Source organism: Molothrus aeneus, chromosome 29 (assembly GCF_037042795.1).
Source record: "Molothrus aeneus isolate 106 chromosome 29, BPBGC_Maene_1.0, whole genome shotgun sequence".
NCBI lineage: Eukaryota > Metazoa > Chordata > Aves > Passeriformes > Icteridae > Molothrus > Molothrus aeneus.
The window spans coordinates 4,153,489-4,180,095 of NC_089674.1; the positions used below are offsets into that span (position 1 = coordinate 4,153,489).

The 26,607-nt window shown below is 50.9% G+C and overlaps 1 protein-coding gene across 1 annotated transcript; it reads right to left on the reverse strand.

Moving 5' to 3' along the window:
* Window positions 1–12,277: 12,277 nt before the first annotated feature.
* STC1 (stanniocalcin 1) lies at window positions 12,278–25,324 on the reverse strand. Its single transcript, XM_066567398.1, has 4 exons — window positions 25,134–25,324; window positions 22,366–22,508; window positions 20,503–20,714; window positions 12,278–13,382 (listed from the first exon to the last, which is right to left on the reverse strand). Exons 1-4 carry the CDS (start codon window positions 25,249–25,251, stop codon window positions 13,112–13,114), a joined length of 744 nt encoding a protein of 247 aa, XP_066423495.1. The 5' UTR covers window positions 25,252–25,324; the 3' UTR covers window positions 12,278–13,111.
* Between the last annotated feature and the right edge of the window lie 1,283 nt (window positions 25,325–26,607).

The following is a 26,607-nucleotide window of genomic DNA, read 5'->3' on the forward strand; positions in this document are numbered from 1 at the left end:
CTCCGAGCGCGGGGGGCGCCGGGCGCTGCCAGCCCCGCTCCCGGCTCCGACCCTGCACGGAGCAGCCCCGGCGCGGGGGTTCCGCGGGGCCCGGGGGGAGCGAGGGGAGCAGGGGCAGGGCTGGGGGGGCTCTCCCTGCCGCCCGGGGGGCTCCGGCTCCCCATGCGCTGCCCCCTGAGCCCCAGGAAGGAGCAGCCCCTTCCCTTCCCTTCCCTGCGTGTTTCCAAAACAAGGGAGCGGAGGGAGGGGGGCAGGGGGTGCCGGGCTTTGGGTTGAGCCGCAATAAAACAAATCGAGTCCATTTGAGCTCCATTAAGGTCACATTAGCCAGCGGCTCCGGCAGATAAGCGCTGATAAGGAGCGCAGACCACCAAGCTCCTGCGGGAGGGGAGGGGACGCTGCGACAGGGACAGCTCCGGGCCCAGATCCCTCCCAGTTTGTCCCAGTTTGTCCCAGCGCTTCCTCGGCTGAGCTGGCAGAGCTCAGAGCTGGGCGTGCAGAGGGGTCAGGGTACCCCCATGAATTGCGGTCCTGGTACCCCGTGGGACAGCGCGGGGGTCCTGGGGAGCCCCTCGGGCCGGGGGTGATGCTGCGCCTTATCTGAGCCCAGGGAGCGGCGATTGCCATTAAAATTCCAGCCGGGCTCAGGGCGGGTGTTCGCTGATAGCCCTGACAGAGCCGGGCCGGCCGCGGCCGGGCTGGGCCGGTGCCTCCGCCCAGGGAAAGCGGCCCAGGAGGGGAGGGTGGGTAAATAAACGGCCCCAGGCAGGCAGGGAAGTGAGGGGCTGCAGCAGGAGGGAAAATAAATCCAGAGGCTGGGGGAGGAAAGGGCTCGGAGCCCCCCACGGGTCGGGTTCACATCCCTGCCCATGGGGTCCTATCTGAGGCATTTCCCAGCCTTTCCGTATTCCACCATTCCCATTTCCCAGTGTAAGGTGAGAATTTTGGCTGGACACATCACAGGAATCACCGAGCTCCCCTCCCCAGGTTTTCAGGCTCAGGGCTCAGCATCCCCTCAGAATCTCCTGAATCCCTTTGGTGGGGGAAGCCCAGACTCTGCACGGTGATTTCTTTTTTCTTCCACTCTCCTCTGAGAAGCCTTTCCTTTCCTTTCCTTTCCTTTCCTTTCCTTTCCTTTCCTTTCCTTTCCTTTCCTTTCCTTTCCTTTCCTTTCCTTTCCTTTCCTTTCCTTTCCTTTCCTTTCCTTTCCTTTCCTTTCCTTTCCTTTCCTTTCCTTTCCTTTCCTTTCCTTTCCTTTCCTTTCCTTTCCTTTCCTTTCCTTTCCTTTCCTTTCCTTTCCTTTCCTTTCCTTTCCTTTCCTTTCCTTTCCTTTCCTTTCCTTTCCTTTCCTTCCCTTCCCTTCCCTCTTCCCTTCCCTTCCCTTCCCTTCCCTTCCCTTCCCTTCCCTTCCCTTCCCTTCCCTTCCCTTCCCTTCCCTTCCCTTCCCTTCCCTTCCCTTCCCTTCCCTTCCCTTCCCTTCCCTTCCCTTCCCTTGCCTCAGTTTCCCTGCTCCGAACGCCCTCCCCAGCCCAGGCCCGTGTCCCGCTCGCCCCCAGCCCTTTCCCGGTGCCCGGGGATCCATGGCCGGCTCTGGCCGCTTTGTTTGGGGCTGCGAGCGACCAGGGCTCATTTTCCACCTCGGCGCCGAGGTGAAATGCTCGGCTGGGATGGAGCCGAGCAGGAAGGAATTGGGGGAAGCGGCTTCATCCGCCCCTGGTGACTCCGGGGTTAATGGGCGGGCGGGGTTTGGCTCTCGGCCCCCGCGGGAAGACGAGGCACGGCCGGGCTGAGGGATGGAAAATGGATTTGCACCCAGCATCGGTGTCCCAGGATGGCTCTGGGGCTGTGGCCACCCCCACCCCTCTCCGTGTGCATCCCACAGGTCACATCCAGCCCTCCCCTGCTGGCAGGCGGCCTCTGCAGCATCCAGAGCCTTGCGTGAGGCTCCTAAATCACCTCACAGGCCAAAACCTGCTGCTGAGCCTTCCTGGAGCCTTTTTGGGGTTTTCCCTGTGGCATCCAGGAGGGACCAGACCCTTCCCAGGGGGACTCAGACCATTCCCAAGTGCCAGCCAGGGGGCATCAGAACATCCCCAAGTGCCATCCAGGGGGCATCAGAACATCCCCAAGTGCCATCTGGGGGGATCAGGCCCCTCCCAGGGTTCTCAGGCCCTTCCCAGGTGTCGCAGGCCATTCCCAAGTGCCATCCAGGGAGGACCAGACCCTTCCTAGGGGGATCAGACCCTTCCCAGGGGACACAGGCCATTCTCAAGTGCCATCTGGGGGGATCAGGCCCTTCCCAAGGGGCTCAGACCATTCCCAGTGGTCTCAGGCTTTTCCCAAGTGCCATCCAGGGGGGGATCAGACTCTTCACAGAGGGATCAGACCCTTCCCAGGGAAGATCAGACCCTCCCCAAGAGCCATCCAGGAGGGACCATGCCCTTCCCAAGGGGCTCAGACCATTCCCAGATGTCTCAGGCTCTTCCCAAACGCCATCCAGGGGGGACCAGACCCTTCCTAGGGGGATCAGACCCTTCCCAAGGGGGATCAGGCCATTCCCAAGGGGGATCAGGCCCTTCCCAAGTGCTTCCCAAAGCTCTGGGCAGGAGTTTGGGCCGGGATGCCCCCGGGGAGTTCCTGGGAAGAGCCGGGCAGGATCCATCTCAAATTCCTGGCAGGATCCATCTCAAATTCCTGGCAGGATCCATGGCCGGCGCTCCTCAATCCCGGCTCCCTCCGGCCGGGGCTGATCCGGTTACGGCTCTCCAGGGCCATTACTCCTCTCTCTAACCAGGTTAGGTGAAACAGGGAGAAAACCACTTTGGGCTGGGACGGGAGCGTTCCCATGGCAGCCGCATCCCCGCAGCTCCCGCGGTGTCGGATTTCGGAGCTATCGCTGGGATGCATCAGGAGCTGCGGCGGCCGAGCAGCATCCGAAGCGCTGGAAACCCGAATCCGCCTCTCAGGAGAGCCAACACCCCCCCAGAGCCTCAGCCCTGCCGCATTTTGGGGTTTTCAGCGGTCAGAAGTGAGGGAATCATGGGAATATGGACACTGGGAATGCTAGGAGTGAATAAATGAAAGGAGTAATGAGGTGGTGCACAGGGGGCTGGGGGGACCTCCGAGGGGTTTGGGGATGCTCTGGTGCAGCTGAAATCCAACTTGAAGGGGTTTTCTGCATCCTCTGCTTCCTCCCGGCTGCTTTCTGTCCTTTTCCATCTGCAAAATAAAAGCAAAAGCAGAGAGGATGGGAGTGAGAAGGAGCTGCAGGGGGATGAGGGGAGGACATTCCCTCCCCAGGGCTTTCTAATGAACATCAGCAGGGAAAAAGAAGAAAAAAATCTTCCATTTTAGAATCCATGGGATAAAAATATGAAACTTTAGTGCATTTTCTTGGGAAACCCGTTCTGTGACTCTGGGATGGAGCTGGGTGTCAGAACATCCTGATGAACCCCAAACTGGGCCAGGCTCTCATCTCCTGTGGCCATTTAATCTCTTTTTCCCCAATTTTTCAATTTTGAGCACTTGCCCAGTGCTCTCCATCACTGCTCTGTTCGACTGGGAGTAATTCCCACTTTTGAACTTATTATTCCTGGATTTTTTAGGACCTGTTGGAATCAGGGGGATGAAGGGGACACAGGTTTGGTTTCTCAGCTGCTGCTCCTGGGATTTCTGGGCTTTGGGATGGGCTCAAAGAGCAGAGCCCTGGCTGGAATCGTGAGCCAGCAGTGCCCTCTGCTTGGCCAGCCGGGATCTGCAGCTTTGCTTCTTCTCCAAATCCCCAAAATCGGGGACGGAAAAGGTGGGAAAATCCCCCTGTGCTCATCCAGCCCCCGCTAAAGAGCAGCGGGGCAGTGGCGGCTGCGGGCGGGAATTGCTGATTATTGGGGCTTTGCTGTGTCACGGGAGACAAAATCCAGCGGGGTTCAAAGTGCTCGGAGTTATTTTTAAACGGGATTTTTTCGGTGAAGCCTCGTGGATAATTGGGGTCGGGGCTGGCGGTGGGAGCGGGGTGAGGGAGGGAAGGAAGCGGGAGATGCCGGGGGAGGAGCGGGGAGGCTCCGGGGCTGCGGGGACACGGAGCCCTCGGTCAGCAGGTGGCACAAGAGGAGTGGAAAAAACAACAACAAAAAACCAAAAAAAAACCAAAAAAAACCCCCCAACCAAACAACAACCAAAAAAACCCCAAACAACACCAAAACCAACCAACCAACCAAACAAATAAAAAAACCAAACAAGCCCCGCCAAAAAACCAAAAAAAAACCCAACAACAAAAAACAACCAACAAAAAACCCGCCAAAAACAATAACAACAACAACAAAAAAACAAAAAAAACCCAACCAAACAACAACCAAAAAACCCCAAAAAACCACCAAAAACAAACATACAAAAAAACTCCCAAAAAACAGAAAAAACCCACAAAAAACCAAACCCAAAAACAACAAAAAAACCAACAACAAAAAAACAACTAACAAAAAACCAACAAAAAAACTCCCAAAAAACAACAACAACAAAAAACCAAAAAAACCCAAAAAACAAACAAAAAACCCCCCAAAAAACCAAAACCAAAACAAAACAAAAAAAACCCCAAAAACCCCCAAAATAACAAAAAACCCAAACCAAACAAAAAAAAAAAAAAAGAAAACAACTAAAAGCCGTGGATAAAAATCTCCTGGGGAAAAAATCCCAAACCAAACCAAAATAAAATCCAGGCTAAAACCCCTGGGGTGCTTCAGGCGTGGGTCCCTTCCAGCCTGGCCGGCGTCTCCCGGAAATTCCCTGCTGGAAAACGGCCTGGAGCATCCCTGAGTGGAGGTGGGAAGGGCACGGTTCTCCCCCCTCAGAGGGTGGGGTGGGACAGGAATGGAATTCCCAGAGAATTTCTCCGTGGCCCTGCCCATGGCAGGGGGGCACGGGACGGGCTCTGAGGCCCCTCCCAAGCCCAACTATTCCAGAATTCCACGATTCTGGGATTTCAAAGCCATGGCAGGAGTGCTGGGATTTGCTTCCAGCTCTGGAACTCTGGCCACATCTGTTGGGTTTGGGCTTTGTTTTGCTTTTGGGTTTGTTGTTTTTTAACGGGAGATTTATTTAGATTAAGGAAAGATCCCTTGGATTCTGGCCCAAAAACGTAACTGAAAAAAACTGGATTAAATAAGCTCCTAAACCCAGAATTGCTTCATTTCTGTGTCTCTGATGTCATCCCACGCTGAAATCCCAAGCATGGCCCAGCTTAAATCCAACCCCAGAATTCCCAGAGCAGGGAAATGTCTCAGGAGTTATTGACTCTGCACCTCTCCCACACTTCAAATCCATCTGTGGGCACGGACACCTCTGAGCCTGCTGGAGGTCACCCCAAAAACCCAGGAATTGAATTAAAATAAAAAAAATTGAAAAACCCTGGTGAAAGCCAAGGCTCTGAGGAGAAGCTGGGGTCTTCCAAAGGCTGCCAAGACAAAGAGGCTCCTTCAGACCAGAAGGGTGAAAGCTGAGCCTGCTCAGGGCTAGAAACTCCATCATGAGGGTCAGAAATCAAACCCAAGGTCAGAGATGGACAGAAATTTATCAAAAGATCAGGAATGGCTGGGAGAGCTTGAGCATCCCAAGAACTCCAAACTGGGACAGTAACTCCTGAATCCAGGCGCAGGTGGATGACCCAAAACCTGACACTAACCTTAACCCTGACCCTAACCCTAACCCTGACCCAAGAACTCCAAACTGGGACTGAGCCTCCTGTCCCAGGTGGAGGTGGATGAACCAAAAACTGACACTAATCTTAACCCTGACCCTAACCCTGAACCTAACCCTAACTCATGAGCTTAACCCTAACCCTAAACCCTGACTGTAACCCTAACCCTAACCCTAAACCCTAAACCCTGACTGTAACCCTAACCCGTAACCCTAACTCTAAACCATGACCTTAAACATAAACCTAACCCTAAACCTAATCCTAAACCATGACCTTAACCCTAACTCTAACCATAACCCTAACCCTAAACCATGACCTTAACTTTAACCCTAATCCTAAACCATGACCTTAAACACTAACCCTAACCCACAACCCTAACCCTAACCCTTAACCCTGACCCTAACCCTGAACCTAACCCTAACTCATGACATTAACCCTAACCGTAAACCCTGACTGTAACCCTAACCCTAACCCTAAACCTAATCCTAAACCCTGACTGTAACCCTAACCCGTAACCCTAACTCTAAACCATGACCTTAAACATAAACCTAACCCTAACCCTGACCCTAACTCTAACCCTAAACCTAATCCTAAACCTAATCCTAAACCATGACCTTAACCCTAACTCTAACCATAATCCTAACCCTAAACCATGACCTTAACCTTAACCTTAATCCTAAACCATGACCTTAAACACTAACCCTAACCCACAACCCTAACCCTAACCCTTTTCCCTTTAACTAACCATGACCAGTTTGGTTTTTTAGGACATGAAGATTCCATCTAGAGCAGGGGAAAGGCTGGAGAGGGAAACATGGATGCACAGGAAACAGGGATCATCCTTTGGAGCCACAATCCGCCTTATCCTGGACTTTGACTCCGCTTAAAAATGGAAATCAAAGAGGAAAACCAAAAAAACTCCGTCTGTGGGGAAATATGCCATCCCCCCATAAGCTCATACTGGTTTTACTGGTTATTCCAACTTCTCCTGGAATAAAACTCCTGGGTCTCTTCCAGTATTTTGTGCCTGAGGTTCTCCAGCGTCTCTGGCTGGATCTGGGGGGTCACAGAAAATCTCTCTGATGTTCTTTCCAACACCGATTTTGGCTTTTTTGGGGAGGAAAAGCCTTTGGAAATCCAGCTTTGTGCACTGAGGAAGGGCTGGCTCCTTGGAAAAGGTGGAAATTTATTGGGAAAAGTGACTTTTTGGGAGTCTGGAAGCAGGGAATCCTCCCTGTGATCTGCCCAGGAACACAGCAGGGATGGAGCTGGAGGATCTGGTCCCATCCAACCCAACCCATTCCATGGCTCCGTGGTTTTCTGGGATTTCCAGCCCCACCATCCCATTGGTTGGAGTATCTGGATCTTCCAACTCAACTCAACCCAACCCAACCCACCCCAACTCAACCCAACCCAACCCAACCCAACTCATTCCATGGCTCCGTGGTTTTCTGGGATTTCCAGCCCCATCATGCCACGGGTTGGAGGATCTGGAGGATCTGGTCCCATCCAACCCAACCCATTCCATGCCTCCATGGTTTTCAGGGATTCCCAACCCCATCATCCCATGGGTTGGAGGATCTGGTCCAACCCAACCCAACCCAACCCAACCCATTCCATGGCTCCATTGTTTTCCAGGATTTCCATCCCCACCATCCCATGGATTGGAGCATCTGGAGGATCTGGTCCCATCCAGCCCAACCCAACCATTCCACGTCTCCGTGGTTTTCAGGGATTCCCAGCCCCATCATCCTCTCAATCCCTCAGATTAATTTTTCGCTACTGCTTTCCACTGAAATTGATAAAAATACATCAAAATCTCAGGGTCCTGAGAATTCCCTGGCCAAATCTTCATCCGTCTGCATTTCTCCTGCCTTTTTCTCTGCTCCTCACCCATCCGAGCTCTCCCAATGGGAATCACCTCTGGATCCATTTGAGCTTTGATTTCTATTTTCAACAACTCCACTCCTTTTATTTTTTGAACTCCTTCCGTATTCTAATAAAGACTCGGACTGCCCAATAAAGACTCGGACACCAAAACTCTTTAAATTTGACTTTTTTATTTCATTGCAGAAAAAAATCCAATGTAGGCCTCATTACATTATGCATCTTTAATTATAAAATTCCCGCTTGGAATGGCTGAATCACGGCAGCAAAGACAATATCCTTCATTTCTCTGGGAGTTTTTCTTGTCGTTCATTTCTGTGGGAGCTTTTGTTGTCCTTCATTTCTGTGGGAATTTTTTTTTTCCCCTGCTTTTTTATTTTTCTCAGTTCCTGGGAGGCAGGAAGGGAAGTCTGGTCCCGAATTTCATTCCCAGCCCTTTGGAAGTGCTGGGGATCTCATTCCTCCTTCCCTCCCTCCCTCCCAAAGCTGGCAGGAAGGGTGAGGACTGGGAAAATCTGAATTGGTTTTCCCTTTGTGTCGTCACGAAACTGCAAAAACCCCCATGGACAAGAAAAGAACATCCAGTCAATCCTTTGGATCCTGGCCAAATCAAACTCCTGGGGTTTTTTCCAGGGGAAAATCAACCAGGATTTTAATGCTTCCCGAGCTCTCTGTCATCACCGAGCCCAGATTACCTTTTCCAGGACTCTTTTCTTCGTCACTGAGCTGAAATTTCCTTTTCCAGGACTTCTGTCTTGGTTATCAAACATAAGTTTCCTTTCCCAGGGCTTTTTTCTTTGTCACCGAGCCAAAATTTCCTTTTCCAGGATCTTTTTCTTCATTTTCCAGTGTAAATGTCCTTTTCTAGCACAATTTTCTTCATCACTAAGCCAAAACTTCCTTTTCCAGGATGATTTTCCTTCCCGTTATTCCACCACAGAACCCAGATTGATCTGATCCCTCTGCTCCTGCACTTTTTTTGGGAATTCAGTTCCCTCCATTACCAGCACTGACCTAAATGTGTCTATTTTATTCCCAAATCTTAAAAAGTCATCAAAATTCTGGAATATTGTCAAGGTTGGGAACTCTGGGTGGAAGTGTCCAAGGGAATTTCCAATGGTGCCAATAATGCCAATCATTATAATAATGATATATAAATATTAATTATAATCAGTTTATTTATTTTAATACTTATTTTAATCATCTTAATAATTTAATTAATTGATTTTATTTATAATGGTGCAATTACAATGATTATTCTAATGAAAAATGAAATTAATAATAATAATAACAATAGTAATGCAACACGAATAGTGCAGGGGGTGGCATGAGTTCAGCTTTAAGGTCCTTCCAATCCAAACTTTTCCATGATTTTAGGGCAAGAAATCCTTTAATAATCCTCTTTTATTCCCAATATTTATTCTTACACTCTCATGCGATGGGAAAATGATTTTTTAAACTTTGTAGCAGCTTTTGGAGCAGAGTTGGAATTAAGATCTCACTTTTCCTCTGCTGATTATTAAATGTATTTTGATCTTCCAGTGGAAATCTGAGATTTCCTGATTGGATAAAGTGCACATGGAATTCCAGAATCCAGGTGTTTTATTTCCCTGCAGGGGCGTCGCAGCTGCATTCATTAAAAAGTGTTTCTGCCTTAATAAGTTGGGTGAATAAAATGCAATTACCATGCCAGGCCATAAACAGCCAGAGGAGACAGCAGAGCTCTGATGCTCAATCAAAGGGAAAAAAAATTAAAATTATATTAAATGTATATTAAATGTATATTAAATGCATTTTATATTTATATTTATATTTATATTTATATTTATATTTATATTTATATTTATATTTATATTTATATTTATATTATAAATTTATTTTATAGAAATAAAATTTTTTATCCTGCTGCCATCAACAGCCCAATAAAGACTCGGACACCAAAACTCTTTAAATTTGACTTTTTTATTTCATTGCAGAAGAAAATCCAATGTAGGCCTCATTACATTATGCATCTTTAATTATAAAAATAAGCAAAGAAAATAACTTGCCTCTCTCTCCTCGCTATGATATGTTTCAAATAACCTTTATATGAACACACGGAGCTTTACAAATGTCATGGAAACAATAAATAAGGACATATACCAGATATGCTCACTGTTTATTCCAGTACTCAGCAAAAAAACCCCAAAACCCAAAACCCCCCCACAATACCCAAACTCTCTCCCTTTTCCCTTTTCTAGGTGTCTTTAAATTATAAATACAAATAATGCAAATTCCAAATGGCACAAAAACGTCTAAAGTGCAAACAAACACGAGACTCATGCAAACCTTCCCAGAGAAGCCCCTCCCCACCCCGAGAGAAAAAAAAAATCCTTTTGTGAGACCAAAAAACCGAAGCAGGGATGAACTCCAGGGTGAAATTGCTGGACTTGGTCGTGGGGATCATTCCCCACCCCGAGGGATCTCTCACACCCAAATCCAAACCTTTCCCTCATTCCTGAGGGATGGGCAGAGCTCCCAAATCCCCTCAGCTGAGCAGGGAGAGCTGGGAGTGCCCAGCTCGGGTGAGGGATCCCAAACTCCTCCCTGCTCCAGCACAGGGACCAAAGTGACCTCAAAGCAGCTCAAAAATTGGGAATTGTGGGTTTTTCTTGGGACAGGGGGAGCTCCCTGGGGTATTCCAGGGATGACTCCCTGGGCCACCACAGCAAACCCCACCAGGGGCAATCATCTCCCTGCTCCTCTTCCCACCCACATTCAGGAGACAAAGTTGGAATCGCTGCTGGAAAGGGAAATTTCATTATGGCACCCCAAAACCAGATGGGACTGGGAGGCCCAAGGCTCCTCCCCCGCCCCAAATCTGCTTCAGGCACCTTCTTGGGGTTGCAGAGAAATGGGTGGGTGGAGAAGCCACTTTCCATATCCCTGCCCAGGTGTTCTTGGAAAACTCCTGGGAGCTTTGGGATCCCACAGTGGGAGCTCTGGAGCACTCGCAGGTGGGACTGGACCACTGCCCCGAGGCAGGGAAAGACTTTTTGTGACCAATTCCCAAATAAAAGCACGGACTGGAGGCACAAACCCCAGCAGCATTCCCTGGCTCCCAACAGCCGCGGGGTGGGAAGTCAGGGATGTGCTCCTGGGATCAATTCCTAACTATAATCCCAATTTGAGAGTCGGGATATTCCAGATGCTTTTGGTTTTCACCTCTCAGCACTTCTTTGTGTGGCCTCTCAATCCCTGCCTGATTCAAGAAGGAGCAACTTTGCATCTTCCTTGCCCTGCATGGCTCTGTTCGGAGTATCCCAAAAAAATTACAAACTCCCACCCTCCACCAATGTCAGCAATATTTTTTTGCTGCTTCCAATTCTCTGCCAGCACTTCTACATTTCATGAAGACAGCGACATCTGAAACGCTGCCACTGCATCTGGTTTTGATATTTTAGCAGCACGTTCTGGTTTAAAGGCTTTGTGGTTTCCCAAACAACACAAAAAATAAAATAATATTGCTTCAGGTTTCCATAAAAAAAAAAGAGATCCCTCCTTTATCAGCTCTCCAACGCTCTGAGGCAGATTCTCCCACACTGCAGGGATTCCAAGGCATGGATTTGGGATTGGCCTGGTGGATCCCAACCCACAAAGGGCCTTTGGTGGATGTCAATCCACAAAGGGCATTGAGTGCACCCCACACCACAAAGGGCATTTCATGGATCCCACACCACAAAGGGCCTTTGGTGGATCCCAACCCACAAAGGGCATTGGGTGCACCCCACACCACAAAGGGCCTCTGGTGGGTCCCAATCCACAAAGGGCATTGGGTGGATCCCACACCACAAAGGGCCTTTGGTGGATGTCAATCCACAAAGGGCATTGGGTTGATCCCAATCCACAAAGGGCCTTTGGTGGGTCCCACACCACAAAGGGCATTGGGTGCACCCCACACCACAAAGGGCATTGGGTGCACCCCACACCACAAAGGGCCTTTGATGGATCCCACACCACAAAGGGCATTTTTGGGCTCCGCAGGGCCTGGCTGTGCTGGGGAGCAGCTTTGGGGTCTCCAGCTCTGCTCCTCTTCCCAGAGCCCGCTGAGGAGGAGGAGGAGGGCGGAGGAAAGGCAGCTCCCAGAGCATTCATTGTGTCCTCAGCTTTCCTGCTGGAGAATTGTGGATTTTCCCTGCCTTGCCCCAGAAGTCCTGACGGGAATTTTGCCCTGTGAGATTCCCAAAGGATCTGACAGTTCCAGAATTCCCAGCAGCTCTGCCCTGGGTCTAAGTGCATTTCCTGGCAGCCCTGTGGGGGCAGGACTGACCAGCCTGAACTTGGGTTTTTAACGGATTTTGCCTCAATTTCAGCTCTGAAAGGCTGTTCCTGGTCCTGTGATTCCCATCCTAAACCTTTCCCCTCTTCCTTTCTTAAAAGGTCACAGAGTGGAATGTGAACTCCTGACTATGACAGAGGTGCTGCTTCCAGGAAAAAGAAAGCAATAACAATAACAATAATAATAATAATAATAATAATAATAATAATAATAATAATAATAACAATAATAATAATAATAAAGAAAGAGCTGACTTACAAAACTCAGTTTAGGCAATAAAGTTATTCTGTTCTGCTCCTTTGAAGCAGACTCTGGTGGAGTTTATATACAGTACAGACAGATTTTAGCACTATTTATACCACAGTTAGAGCAAGGCCTTTAATACTCTAATCTTAAGACAGGCTTTGTTTCTGTTAGGCTTGGTTTAAAGCTTCAGGCAGTTAAATACAGTACAGAGATGTGAGCTTTGAAATACAACGCACGATTATGGGACCTCCTGACCAGCTGCAGCCACAACCTCTTTCCATGGTGGAACACGTCCCTCTCCTGCTTTTGGGTTTTGTGGGGTGGTTTGAGCTCATTTTGCACCATGGTGCCAGGCCCTGGTGACTAAACCATGCAGGGAGTTTGGTAAATCCCAACTTAAACGTGTTCACAGCACTCTGCTGGAAGGATCAGGGCTGAGGGTGACACTACAGGACCAGGAACGTGACATCCATGCTCGTCCATGGCCAGCACAGATTCATGACATGAATCCCACAGATGTTTTTAGGATTTGTGAGAGTTTTTAGTGCATCTTTTGTCACCTGCAGGAGAGGAGCAGCTCGTCCCCTTGGTGCTGAACCTCCAGGCCTGGCTGGTGTCAGCACAACAGTCTGGGACAAAACTCAGCCTCCAAACGTTGGGAGTTTGGTGCCTGAAGGCCCAACCACAGTAGGGATCTACTAAAGACTAAGATTTTTTGGGATAACAGATTTTGTGTGGGGAAGAGAAGAGACAGAGCCGTCTGGCTGGCGGGAAAGCCGCGACACCGAACACAGACCCATGCAGAAGTGTTGTTGGAGAGGAACAGAGAAGATGAACTAACTAAACGAGCCCTAAACGAGGAACTAAACCCAGCTCCTGGGGGTTACAACACCTACAGTCCACTGGCTTTGGGTGCAGCACTCCTAGAGCAGAGCCCTCAGCTTTGGTCGTGCTGGGCCTGCCCGGCCCGGTCAGGCGTGCTCGGCGGAGCCGCGCTTGGCGTGGGCGGTTGTGGAGCCCTCACCTCGCAGGTTCCTGAGGAGCAGCTTCAGCTTCTGGGGCTCCGAGAGCCTCCTGCGCAGCAGCTCGGCGCGAGGGTGGCCCTGGGCGCAGTGGTCGCTCTGCAGCAGGTGGAACAGGCTGGCCATGTTGGGGCCCAGCTTCTCCATCAGGCTCTCCTTGATGGTGCTCACCGTGTCCTCGTCGCACTCCAGCAGGCTCCGAACCAGCTTGTTGTAATACCTGCAGCACAGGGACCTGGTTAGCCCACGGTGTGGCCCCTGCTAGGGCCCCATGGAGAGCTGAGGCTTAAAGTAAATGCCATGTCATGGTGAAAGAGCAAAGAAGCCCCTCACTTCCGCCTTTTGGACCCAGCTTATCTCTCTGTAACCCCAGAGGTGACTTTCCCTGAACCCCTGCAGTTGGACAATTCTGGATACCCCTATACCCTATAGAATGGGCTGGTTTAGCCTGGTTCTGTTGCTGGAACCCTTCACAGACCCCCCAATAAAGACATCACTGTGGAACTCCCGCTGCTTCTCCTCTCTCGTGTCTCCTTCTCGGCTTGCATTGGTGCCTTAGCAAGCAAAGAGTTGAAATCATAAGAGAGCTGATAAATCACTAAAGAGCTGATATCCCTTAAGCTTGCTAAGGGTGCCTGTGGCTAAGAGCAGTCTGGGTACTCAGACACTCTGTCCCCAAAAGAGGATTGAGCTGTCTGGCCTGTGCTGCCTGCTTGGGGGTGAGCCAGCCCAGCAGGAAATCAGGATATTGCCCAGACAGGTGACAAAACTGCAGGAATCAGGGTTTTTAACTCAGCCAGAGCATGTTTGGAATTGATTTCTGACGGTGTTGTGGCAGAATTTTTAAGGTTGGGAAAGGATCATGGAGATCTATTTCCTATCACAGAAATCTCTCTTGTAGATGGAGATAATTTTTTTCCTTGTCTATCCAGAAAATGGCAACATTGGGAAGGCAAAATTATACTGGGGAGAGTAAAGATGAAACTTGTCTTTCCCCCAAGGAAATTTGGGGGGGGGAAATTGGAACCTTTGAAAGAGGATTTCTGGAGGACTGGGAGAGGAGCAGGCAGCTCTGTGGAGGCCCAGGTTAAACTGATGGGCTGGGCACATCAGCAGCCCTCAGAGGGGGACATGGGGACACTTGGGCAGCGCTGGCTGTGCTCCTCTGAGAGGACCAAGCCCTGGAGCCTCTCCCGCGGCACAGGCAGCTCCTCCCCAGCCCAGCAGAGGATATTGTGACACACCGAGGAACAAAAGCAGCAGGATTTCCCAGCCCTGAGGTGAGGCTGAGGGCTCCCAGAGCACCCACCCCACACCCTGGCTATGGAGGTGCTGTGCCCCTGGCACAGGGGAGGAACACCATGGCCAAAATTCTGATTGAATTGCCCTAAAGCAGCAGGGTCCCCAGCTCTGGGAGGTGAGGGGTGAGCACGGTGGGTTTGGAGTGGTCCTGGTGGATTGGGAAGGTAAAACAAGGAGCTGAGAGATTAGGAATGGGTTAAAGGGTGTGGTTTACTCTCTGCTCAACACCTGAGTTCCTGGAGCTTTGGGAAGGAAAAGAATTGATGTTGGCAACAACAGATCCTGCTGGGATCCCAGCCTGGCCTGGCCTCTGCTCCGAGGCAGAGCCACGACTGATCCATCCCTGTGGCACCATTCCCTCTGTCCCTCCTGTCCCTTTCCCTGCACAGCCCTTACAGGGACCAGAAGGGGGAGAAGCAGCCCAGCCCAAGCCTGGCAGATCCCTGTGCTCCCTGGGGACTGATCCTTGGGACAATCTCTGCTCACTTCCAGCCCACCATGCACAGAACCCCAAGCGACCCTTCCCCTGCCTCCAGCTGCACCTTCCCCTCCCAGCAGCCCTGGGCACAAATTCCTTGTCCAAGGAGCAGCCAGGTGTGGTGGCAGCTCCTGAGAGAAAGAGAGAAAGAGAAAGAGAAAGAGAAAGAGAAAGAGAGAAGCTAAATAAATTTTCCCAGAAGAATCACCCTGGGAAGCTTTGGGGAGCTGGAGATAAACAGTGATAGCCAATTATTAAAAACAACCTGCAGGTGTTGTTTCTCTAATATCTGTTTTCTTGTTATTCTCATAAGATTGTTTATAAATGGGTATATAACAATCATAAGATTGTTATAAATGGTTTATAAATTGTTAATTAGCCAGTGGTGATGGTGTTTGAATTAAAGGACCAATCAGGTCCACCTGTGGTGAACTAGGGTATAAAAAGCAACGGGTTTCTCAATAAATGGAATTAACTTTCTGTGAATGCCTTGGGAGTCCAGGTCCCTTTTTACCCAGGCCTGACTCCTATGCTGACAGCCAGGAAGGGGTGCTGCTCTGCATCCCAGCCCTGCTGAGAATTCCCCCAGGAATGCTCCCCCAGGAGAAGGGCTGGGGAGCCTGGCACCTCCCTGTGCCAAGGAACATCTTCCCAGGGAGACAAAGTTGGGAAAAAGGGCAGCAGTCCCACACTGGCTGGGATTTCTGCCTGAAAGGAACTCATTTTAAGCACTTTAAGGTCACGGTGACATTTTTCCACAGGAGCAGAGAGGAGAACAACCTGCAGGTGGAGGAGGGGAAGGAAGAGGGAAATGAGAGTTCCCATTCACAATCCTTTCCCAACCCTCAGCCCCGGCCTTTGGAGCAGCCAGGGGAGGTCAGGTGAGGTCAGAGCCTGAGCTGCACAAAAGGACCAGGCTCTGGCTCGCTCTGAGCCCGGCTCAGCAGGGCTGGGAGCGGCGTCTGAACTGGAGATGAGCAAAGCCGAGCCAGCCACAGGCCCAGCTTAAACCAGGGCCAGGCACAGAGCCCGTCCAGCCCCGTGCCTTCCACACTGGGACACCTTCCCAGAGCCCTCAGAGCCGGGCTGTGAGCAGAGATTTCCCTCCCCTGCTGCTCCTGCCCCAGATGGGATGGCAGGAGGATGCAATGACCTTTAACGACTTCCCCTGGGGCCGGGCCAAGTGGCACAACGTGATCCCGGGGCTGGGAAAGCAGGATGCTCCCGGAGCCCTCAGCCTCACCTCGGGGCTGGGAAATCCTGCGGCCTTTGTTCCTCAGCGTGTCACAATATCCTCTGCTGGGCTGGGGAGGAGCTGCCTGTGCCGCGGGAGAGGCTCCAGGGCTCTCAGAGGAGCACGGCCAGCACTGCCCAAGTGTCCCCATGTCCCCTTCCAAAGGAGGACATGGAAAGAAAAGGTTTTTTCTTTCTGCTGATGTGCCCAGCCCATCAGTTTAACCTGGGCCTCCACAGAGCTGCCTGCTCCTCTCCCAGTCCTCCAGAAATCTTCTTTCAAAGGTTCCAATTTCCCCCCAAATTTGCTACACAAGTTTCATCTTTACTCCCCCCAGTATAATTTTGCCCTCCCAATGTTGCCATTTTCTGGATAGACAAGGAAAAAAATTATCTCCATCTACAAGAGAGCTTTCTGTGATAGGAAATGGATCTCCATGATCCTTGTGGGTCTGTCCCTTCCAGTTCTGGATATTCTGGGATTCTCTGAATACATTTATGCTGGTTGATGCAACATAAAATGTATTAATCACCTGCACACCTGTCCTGGGACAGGTCTGGAGGTTTGGGATGCTCCTGGATCCAGCCAAGGCCACCCCGGAGGAGCTGAGGCCATGGCCAGCAGGACCCAGTGCTCTGTTTGCACTCCAGTTCTGGGGTTATTTACTCCAACTGCTCCAAAAGGTCCCTTTTATCCCAATCACAAGACTCAGCACTGATTGTTCCAGGACTGGGAGCAAGAAATCCCTGCCCTGCAGCGTGACTGCAGCAGCCCCGAAGCTCCCTGTGTCCCTTGTCCTTGGAGGATGGGGACAGGGCAGCACTGCCCAGGGGAAGGTGCCAGGTGTGACACTGCCATCCCTGCAGGGACAGGGACAGGGCAGTGCTGCTCGAGGGAAGGTGCCAGGTGTGACATTGTCATCCCTGAAGGGACAGGGACAGGGGACAGGGCAGCACTGCCCAGGGGAAGGTGCCAGGTGTGACACTGCCATCCCTGCAGGGACAGGGACAGGGGACAGGGCAGTGCTGCTCAGGAGAGGGTGCCAGGCAGCAGTGTGACATTCCCACAGGGACAGGGGACAGGGCAGTGCTGCTCGAGGGAAGGTGCCAGGTGTGACACTGCCATCCCTGCAGGGACAGGGACAGGGCAGTGCTGCCCAGGGGAAGGTGCCAGGCAGCAGTGTGACATTCCCACAGGGACAGGGGACAGCCCCAAAGCAGAGCAGGGAGAGCCCCAGGCTGTCCCCAGGTTTGACAATGCCACTGCCCCCATGAAAATATATTCTCCCTAGTGTCTGCTGTGAGATGTGACCAGAAATGGAGCAAAGCAGGAGCTCTGACCTCTTCAACCTACCAGAACCAAGAGAAAGTTCCCCTGGGAGTTCTCTGCTTTTAACCCCTCTGTTCTCAGAGGCCCATCCATGTCCTCAGTGGCCACAGCAGGTGCCAATATTCAAATCTCAGCACTGATTGATTTGACCACAAACTCCAAAAAAACCTCACTTCCTTTTCAAACCAGGACAGCAGAGATGAGGAACAGGGGGTTGGCACAGGGGGGTTATACAGGATCAGGGGTGCTGGCTCCTTGTGGTGTCACATTTTAGTTTAATGGTGTGCTGTGTCTCAGCCCTCAAAAATGTGGGCTTTATCCCACGCCTGATTCTCCCCTGGAATATCATGGATCTGTAATCCCACTGGCCCAAGGCTTATTCTGCACCCACTTTGAATCTCCCTGTTAAACTCTGGGGGGAGACCACAGAGGCTCTCTTGGCACTTATTTCTCTTGATCTTTTCTTTCTAACAAAAAAAGGGTGAATTGTGGTGTCACATGTTAGTTAAATGGTGTGCTCTGTCTCACCCCTCATTATTCCAAGCCTGATCCTCCCCTGGAATATCATGGATCTGAAATCCCACTGGCCCAAGGCTTATTCTGTGCCCACTTTGAATCTCCCTGTTAAGCTCTGTGAGGGAGACCAGAGATTGCTCTTGGCCCTTTTCTCCCTGGGCTCTCCCTCTCTCCCTCTTTCCCCCTTCTCCCTCACAAACCATGCTGCTCCCAGGGATGGGACCCCCAATAATTAGCACCCCCAATAATTAGCACCCCCAGAAGCCATGTGGGGTCTCCTTGCCTGCCTGCTGCTACCAGTGAACGCTCAGCTTAGGGGACTCCCCAGGGACCACAAATGAGCAGCAACAGCTCCATTCGTTTTCCCTGGGTTTTGTTGCAGTGTGGTGACCTGGAGAACAAGGATTCTGGAGGACAAGGATTCTGGAGGACAAGGATTCTGAAGGACAAGGATTCTGGAGGACAAGGATTCTGAAGGACAAGGATTCTGGAGGACCAGGATTCTGGAGGACCAGGATTCTGAAGGACAAGGATTCTGGAGGACCAGGATTCTGGAGGACAAGGATTCTGAAGGACCAGGATTCTGAAGGACAAGGATTCTGGAGGACCAGGATTCTGAAGGACAAGGATTCTGAAGGACAAGGATTCTGGAGGACCAGGATTCTAGAGGACAAGGATTCTGGAGGACAAGGATTCTGAAGGACCAGGATTCTGAAGGACAAGGATTCTGGAGGACAAGGATTCTGAAGGACAAGGATTCTGGAGGACAAGGATTCTGGAGGACAAGGATTCACTTCCCAGTGCCAAATGAGCCCCAGGAAGGGGATGGCTCTGAACATGTTTAAGTTGGGATTTACCAAATTCTGCATGGTTTGGTCACCAGGAGCTGGCACCATGGTGCAAAAGGAGCTCAAACCACCCCACAAAAGCCAAAAGCAGGAGAGGGATGAGTGCTAGCATGGAAAGAGGTTGTGGCTGGAGCTGCTCAGGAGGTCCCATAATCAGGAGAAGGGAATGATGGCAATGGATGGAGAAGGCCAGGCTGGACAGGGCTTGGAGCAGCCTGGGACAGGGGAAGGTGTCCCTGCGCTTGGAGGGGTGGGATGAGATGGGGTTTAAGGTCCCTTCCCACCCAAACCATTCCATGATTCCCTGAGCAACTCAATGTGCCAGACATGCCAAATTAATCAACCTGGTTGGGATCATTGACCATTACAGGGCACCCAAACAAAATAAAATTAACATTTAAACAAGCTCCGGGCTTTGGAGTGAGGGACGTCTGGATAATTTTATGATTCTCCTCTGGAAATGCCTTTAAATGGATTTCCCAAAAGGAGAAATAAATGTGTCTGCCCAGAAAGGGAAATAAATAAGAGAAATAAATGTATTCCCCAAAAAGGGAAAAAAACGTATTTGCCCAGAAAGGGAAATATGTGTATTTCCCAAAATGAACAACAAATTTATTTTCCCAAAAAGGAAAATAAAGGAATTTTCCCCAAGGGGGAAATAAATGTATTTCCCAAAAAGGAAAATAAAGGAATTTTTCCAAAAAGGGAAAATAAATATATTTTCCCCAAAAATGGAAATAAATATATTTTCCCAGAATGGGAAAGAAATATTTTTTCCCAGAAAGGGAAATGCGTGTATTTCCCAAAATGAACAACAAGTGTATTTTCCCAAAAAGGAAAATAAATGAATTTTCCCAAAAGGGGAAAGAAATGTATTTTCCCTGAAAGAAAAATGCGTGTATTTCCCAAAATGAAAAACAAGTGTGTTTTTCCACAAAGGAAAACAAAGGAATTTTCCCTGAAAGGGGAATAAATATATTTCCCAAAATGAACAACAAGTATGTTTTCCCAAAAAGGAAAAGAAATGTATTTTCCCCAAAAGGGGAAATGTATTTTCCCCAAAAGGGGAAATGTATTTTCCCCAGAAGGGGAAATGTATTTTCCCCAGAAGGGAAATGTATTTTCCCCAAAAGGGGAAATGTATTTTCCCCAGAAGGGGAAATGTATTTTCCCCAAAAGGGAAATGTATTTTCCACAGAAGGGGAAATGTATTTTCCCCAAAAGGGGAAATGTATTTTCCCCAAAAGGGGAATGTATTTTCTCCAAAAGGGGAATGTATTTTCTCCAAAAGGGGAATGTATTTTCCCCAGAAGGGAAATGTATTTTCCTAAAAAGGGAAATGCATTTATTTCCCCAAAAGGGGAAATGCATTTATTTCCCCAAAAGGGAAATGTATTTTCCCCAAAAGGGAAATGTATTTTCCCCAAGAGGGAAATGTATTTTCCCCAGAAGGGAAATGCATTTATTTCCCCAACAGAGCAGGGAGAATGCTGCTGAAGCTGGGCAGGGTCTGCAGAGGCAGGGAGCGTTCCTGGGCTGAGACGTCCCAGGACCTGCACAGGTTCATGCCCCATCCCCTGTGGTTGCTGCCCCACAGTTCCCCTCCGGATCCCGGGAGCTCCCCATTCCGTACCGGTTGGAGAAGTGGTTTGGGAGCTGCACCACCTCGGTGATGGCCTCGGGGTTGCGGCGGGCGATGCCGCACAGGTCCAGCTTGCTGTAGCACTCCTCCTGCACCTCCGAGATCATCCTCTGGAACGTGGAGCACCTGCGGATGGCCAGGAACACCTTGGACGTCACCCCGTTGGCGATGCACTTCAGGCTCTCCTTCACAAACGCTTTTCCCTGCCAACGGAAGGAAAACCAACTTCAGCTGAATGCCAGGGAATCTGATAAAAACGAGAGCAGGCTCCCGGTGCTAAAGTGATTTCAGCTTTTATTAGAAGAAAAAAGAAAGGCCTAAAGCAGGGGGGCCTGTGGGAATGGGAATGTAGAAGGGGAAGGGGAATGGGAATGGGGACGGGAACGGGAATGGGAATGGGGATGGGAATGGGAATTGGGGATGGGAATGGGAATGGGGATGGGAATGGAAATGAGAAGGGGAATTGGAATGAGGATGGGGCTGGGAATGGGGCAGGGAATGGGGCAGGGAATGGGAATGGGGATGGGAATGGGGATGGGAATGGGACAGGGACAGGGACAGGAGCGTTCCCTCGAGGATGCTGTAGCGCCGGCGCTGGGGCTGCTCAGCAGGGATGGCCCCGATGTCCCCGATGGAGCAGCACAATTCAGTGGGTCAGGAGCCCCTTTTTATCCTGTTTTTTGTCTCTCTGGATTGGTTTCTGTTTGGATCCTTCATTTGCATGAAGGTTTTAGGCCTTGATTGGCCATTGCAGTTCTGTCCAGGCTGGCTCGTGGTGCGTTTTACTGAGGTGTGTCATGGTACCTTGAGTACTGGATTCCTTACAACTCCCCTTTTAACCCCTTTTACAATAGAATAACCAAACTAGCAGCACGTGCTTAACGATCTAGCAACTATTTTACAACAGTTTCTAACCTGTTTTTAACAGAATCCAAAGGAAGGAGAAGTGTTATGGATACTCCACCAGGCCTGGCTGTGCTAATTACCCCCCTGCAATTACAGACAGGCAGGGAATGGGATTTGAATGCTCCTGATTACTGCAGAGTTGACACTCTCAGCAATTTGGATGCTCTGAACTCCCATTCCCAAAGGATTTAGGCAGTGGGAATCTTCAGCCTGGAAGTGCCAGGACCAGAGATGGAGCAGCTCTGCCCCACAGATCAACATCAATTTAATGCCAGCAGTTTAACACTCCCAGTTCAGACCTCAAGAGCCTTTAGGATCTTTTAAATTTGACCTTGGGAGCAGGAGCACGGGGAAAAAGGGGCTGTGTGAATTTTGGGAGGAAAGCACAGAGGGAAAAGGATTTTGGCAGAGCCCAGCCCTCCAATATTGTCCCGTTTATTCTCCCTGCAGCCCCAGTCTGGCCGTGCATTCCCAGACCCAAACCCTTCCAAGTCAAAGCCCAGCCCTGTGCCAGGTCACACAGTCAGGAGATTTATTTTGTTAGAAGAACATTTCTATTTCCTCCTGGAGAGGAAACCTTGCTCTCCACCCCGCGGCACCCTCCGTGCCAAGTCCTCACCCGGAGCAGGGAGCGGGTGGAAAAAGAGCCCTGGAGGACGCGCTTGGAGCCAGGAATGGGGCTGAGAGCAGCAGCAGGAAGGGCTGCAGGGAGGGGAGGGTTAATCCTGCCCAAAGCACAGCTTAAATGAAGGCAGGCACTGAGCGGAGCGCTCTGCACGTGCGTTAGAACCCGCAGGGCTTGTCCGGGCCATGAAAAGGCGGCTCCCATTTATTCTCGGCCGGGTTTTATTTTCGGCCGGGTTTTATTTTTTCTCGGCCAGATTTGACTCATTCTCGGCCACGTTTGATTCCCGGCCGGGTTTGATTCCCGTGGTGCCCGGGCCGTACCTGAGTGTCGAATTTAGCAGCGCTGTAGAGGAAGGATTTGCAGATGTCGTACATCCCGTCCGTGTCGCACGTGGAGTTCTCCAGGCAGGCGAAGGCTCCGCAGCCCACCTGGAGGGCGCTGTTCAGGCACCGAACCACCTCGGCTGTGGGACAGAGAGGCACAGGAACATCAGCGCATGGAGAGTGAGCCCTGCCCGCGGCCAAATCCTGCTCCGGCAGCGCAGCCAGGCTCAGAGCCTGTCTGAGACCCCAAAATCTGCCTGGGACAAGAGATGGAGCAGCTGGAGAAGAGAAGGCTCCTCCTGGAGAAGAGAAGGCTCCAGGGAGACCTCAGAGCCCCTCCTGGTGCAGAAAAGCAGATTATTAATAAGGGAGAGGAAGAGAAGGACCTCAGTCCTCAGAGCCCCTCCTGGTGCAGAAAAGCAGATTATAAAAAAGTGAGAGAGCGACTTTTTATATGCACAGTGCTAGAACGGCTGGGATTGGTCTTAAGCTAAAAGAGGAGAGATTTAGGTCAGATATTAGGCAGAAAATCCTTCCTTGGAGGGCAGTGAGGCCCTGGGACAAGGTGCCCAGAGAGGCTGTGGATTCCCCACCCCTGAGGTGTCCCAGGCCAGGTTGGAGCACCCTGGGATAGTGGAATGTGTCTCTGCCCATGGCTGGGGATGGAATGAGCTTTAAGGTCCCTTTCCAACCCAAACCATTCCAGGATTCCATAATTCTACAATTCCAGGATTCTACAATTCCATGATTCTGTAATTCCAGGATTCTACAATTCCAGGATTCTACAATTCCAGGATTCTACAATTCCAGGATTCTCTAAAGACACGACCAGCGCCCCAAAGAACAGGAATTCCAGCTACCAAAGACCTCGAGGGTCACACATGGATTAAAAGAGGCAGCACCTCACAGTCCTTGCTTAGATGGGGACCCAAATGTCCATCCCAATCTCATTCTCTCTCCAGGCATTCACATCTTTATCCCAAGTCCCTCTAAGGAAGGAGCAGGGATGATGAGGATGGGCCCATGGAAAGCTGTGGGTGCTGAGGTCTCTTCCTTGGGGAGCAGCCTTGGCTCACAAAACCACTGGAAAATGAGATGGAAGCGTTGGCAAATGCCAACAAGGTGGCAGGAAACTTCACTTATTGGGAGGCATTTGTGCTTTTCTACAATGCCTGAATTCCCTAGAAAGAAGATTTGAGCTTGAGAGTCCATTCTCAACACCCAAAAGGACTCGATCCAGCACCTTGGAGCTAAAACTGCCCTGGGAGCTCGCGGGCGTAGCCAGAAAAGGTCATTTTTGCTGAGATTGGGGAGGGGAAGGGGAATTTGGGCAGAGAAAGTTCAGGTAGCGCCGCTGCGGGGATGAATAAAGCCCGGAGGCAGCGGCGCGGCTGAGCACGAGGGTGTCCGTGTCATCCCGGCTTTCTCAGAGCACATCCAGTGCATTTTAACAATGAATCAGCAGAATTGCCACATGATTGCCCTGAAATTAGCCGGGATTAACCTTTCTGGGCGAGCCGAACATCTGTCCCCTCCCAATGAACGGGCAAGGCACGTTCGCTGCCGCTGCAGCTCATATTACCAGACATTCTTGGGGAAGAAATGCGAGGCCAGGGTCCCCCATCCAGCCCCGAGGTGTGCGAAAAGGGAGCCTTTACTGCGAGAGAACGCACCTTATTAAACCTAAGTTGCATCCCGAAGAGAATTCTTTATAACCGGGATTTTCCCGAAAAAAAAAAAAAAAAGAAGAAGAAATAATATTTAAAAAATCCCCCCAATTAACCCCTGGTCGTTCCGCGCTCCTGCTGACGTGCCTGAAGGGAGGAATATTTGGTAATTCATCCCCTCCCCGGTTCATAACCTCCCTCAGCACGAGCCAGCCCCATAATTAGCTTTCCACAGGTTCCAATTAGAACTTCGCTCGCAGCAGAGTCCGGGTGCGCGGAGCTCTGATTGTCTCAGGCGCGGTGCGAGAGGGAGACCCCACGTTCCTATAGCAACCAAATACAAAAGCAAATGGAGCAAACACCCCGCTCCAACGCCGCAGAGCCTTGCGGAGCTAAAATAAGGCAGCTGCTAATGAGCCCCGAATTGGAGCGTTAATATCTTTGCAGTACAGTAGAGGCGGATTTTTAATTCCCATTGTTCCAGACAATGTCTCCAAGTTATCTAAGCGGCAAAGTCCTCACATCCAGGGCTCGCTCGCCAAAGCAAAAATTATTTTTTTTTTCTCCATTGTGGAAGCAAGTTTGGAAAATGTCACCGATGTATTTTTACAGCGGCAGCTGCCCGATAGCGATCGGTTTGTGACACTTTCTGGGTTATGCATTCCTCCAAGGCTGCCCCTCTTTGAACAGAGGTGTTCCAGAACAATGGGGCAGTCCCAGCGCCGCGGATCCCATCAACTTCCTAAAAAGCAAAGGTTTAAGAGCAGAGCAGCGCTGCACCGGGGGAACGAGAGGGACGCATGCAAGCAGGAAAAGAAAAATGATAAAAAGTGCACGGAACTCCTGGGGGAGCTCCGGGAGGAGGGCAGAGCCCGGATCGCATCCTCGCAGCGTTCCCTGCCCGGCTCCTCCAGGAGATCCCTGCACCAGCAGCTCCTGCAGCCCTGGAAGGAACATTTGTGCTGCCAGCCGGTGAGTTTATAAGGGGAAGGAAAAAAAGGGGGAAATGAAAAAGAAGAAGAAAAATCAGCAGCAGAGAAATCTGAGACAGTTGAGGGCAGCGGGGCTGCGGCCCCGAGCCCGGCTCGCCGGCGTTACCTGAGTTCTGCGCTGCCACCCGCGCTTTCCTGGGGCTCACAGAGTCATTCTGCTCAGCTTCGTAGGATGCGGATGCACTGATCAGCAGCAGCAGGAGAAAACCAGACTTTAGGAGCATTCTTTGACAAGTTTCCGCTAAGTGTGGGGTTGGGTTGGTTTTTTTTTTATTATTTTCTTTTTTTCTTTCTTTCTTTTTTTTTTGTTTCTTTTTTTTTTTTTTTTTTTTTTTTTTTTTTTTTTTTGGATGTGTGCGCCTCTCCTCTTCCACTCCGGCTTGAGCAAAGATGTGGAGCTGGATACTCGCTCGCAGGAGGGAGGGAAGGAAGGAGGGAGGGAGGGAGGATCCTGGCGAGCCCGGGGATGAGCGCAGGGATGTGCGGAGGATCCGGGTGGCCCCTCTGGCTGCTGCTCGCTGGGGGACCGGGAGCTGCGAGCGTTTTATAGCCGCCCTTATCGGTCCCCCCCGGGCTGCGGAGCCAATCGGTGGCGCTGGGCAGAGCCAGGGGAGGACTGGACTCATTCAAGCCCCGCAAAACTGCAACTTCACAGGAAGAATATTTTCCAGCCCATTAAAAGTACCTGCCAAAGAACAATGAGCGAAAAGTTCATCCTCGGAGGAGCGGTGGGAAAGGGAGGGGATGGGGGGGGGGACGCTTCCTATGGATCGCGGAGCTCGAGGAAATGACAGCGCCGTCCTAAAGCGCCCCCACCCCAGCAGAAAATCACCTGCCCTGGAGGAAAAGCTGCTCCCATCCGTCCGAGAGCTGCTCCCATCCCCGGGGCTCGGGAGCGGGGAAGGGGCGGCTCGGAGGGGCTCGGGATGGGGCTGGGGACGGCGCTGGCAGGGATCCCTCGCCCCTGCCCCGGCTCTCACCTTTCCCTGCCGCTGCCTCCCTCCCGCCCCAGCACGTGCGGGCCCCGGGACTCAGCCCTGCGCTCCTCACGTAGGCAAATGCAAATCAACCCTGCCTGCCCCGAGCCTCGCCAAACCCTCCTGGGCTCCCCTCACCTGCGCCATTCCCCCCGAAAATCACCCACTCCACCCTTTGCTCGCGCCCCAAACCCCAAGTTTTAGGTGTTTCGTGGCTTTCCTCGCCCCCCTCCCTCTCCCTGCTCCAAACTCAATCCTGTTTTTCAGATTTCATAACGGGAGGAGGCACCCTAATGCCTGATTCAATCTCGGTTCTAATGGGCACGTAATGAGGATTAACACGCCGCAGGATTGATTATCCCCCATCCCAGAGACAATTTAAAGCTCCGGGTGTTGCAGGGATGAAAGTGCAGCAGGGCTCTTAAGCTTTAGAGCTGCGAGGAAATCGGGAAAGGTGAGTGCAGAAAGATTTCCAGATCAAAAGTTACAAGTTCCTGCAGCTTAGAATAAACCCAAGGATTTCGAGATCAGCCCTGGCTGATCTGAGCTGAGATTATTTGGATCAGGAGCACGTTTGGGGCTCCCTCTGCCACCCCCAGGATC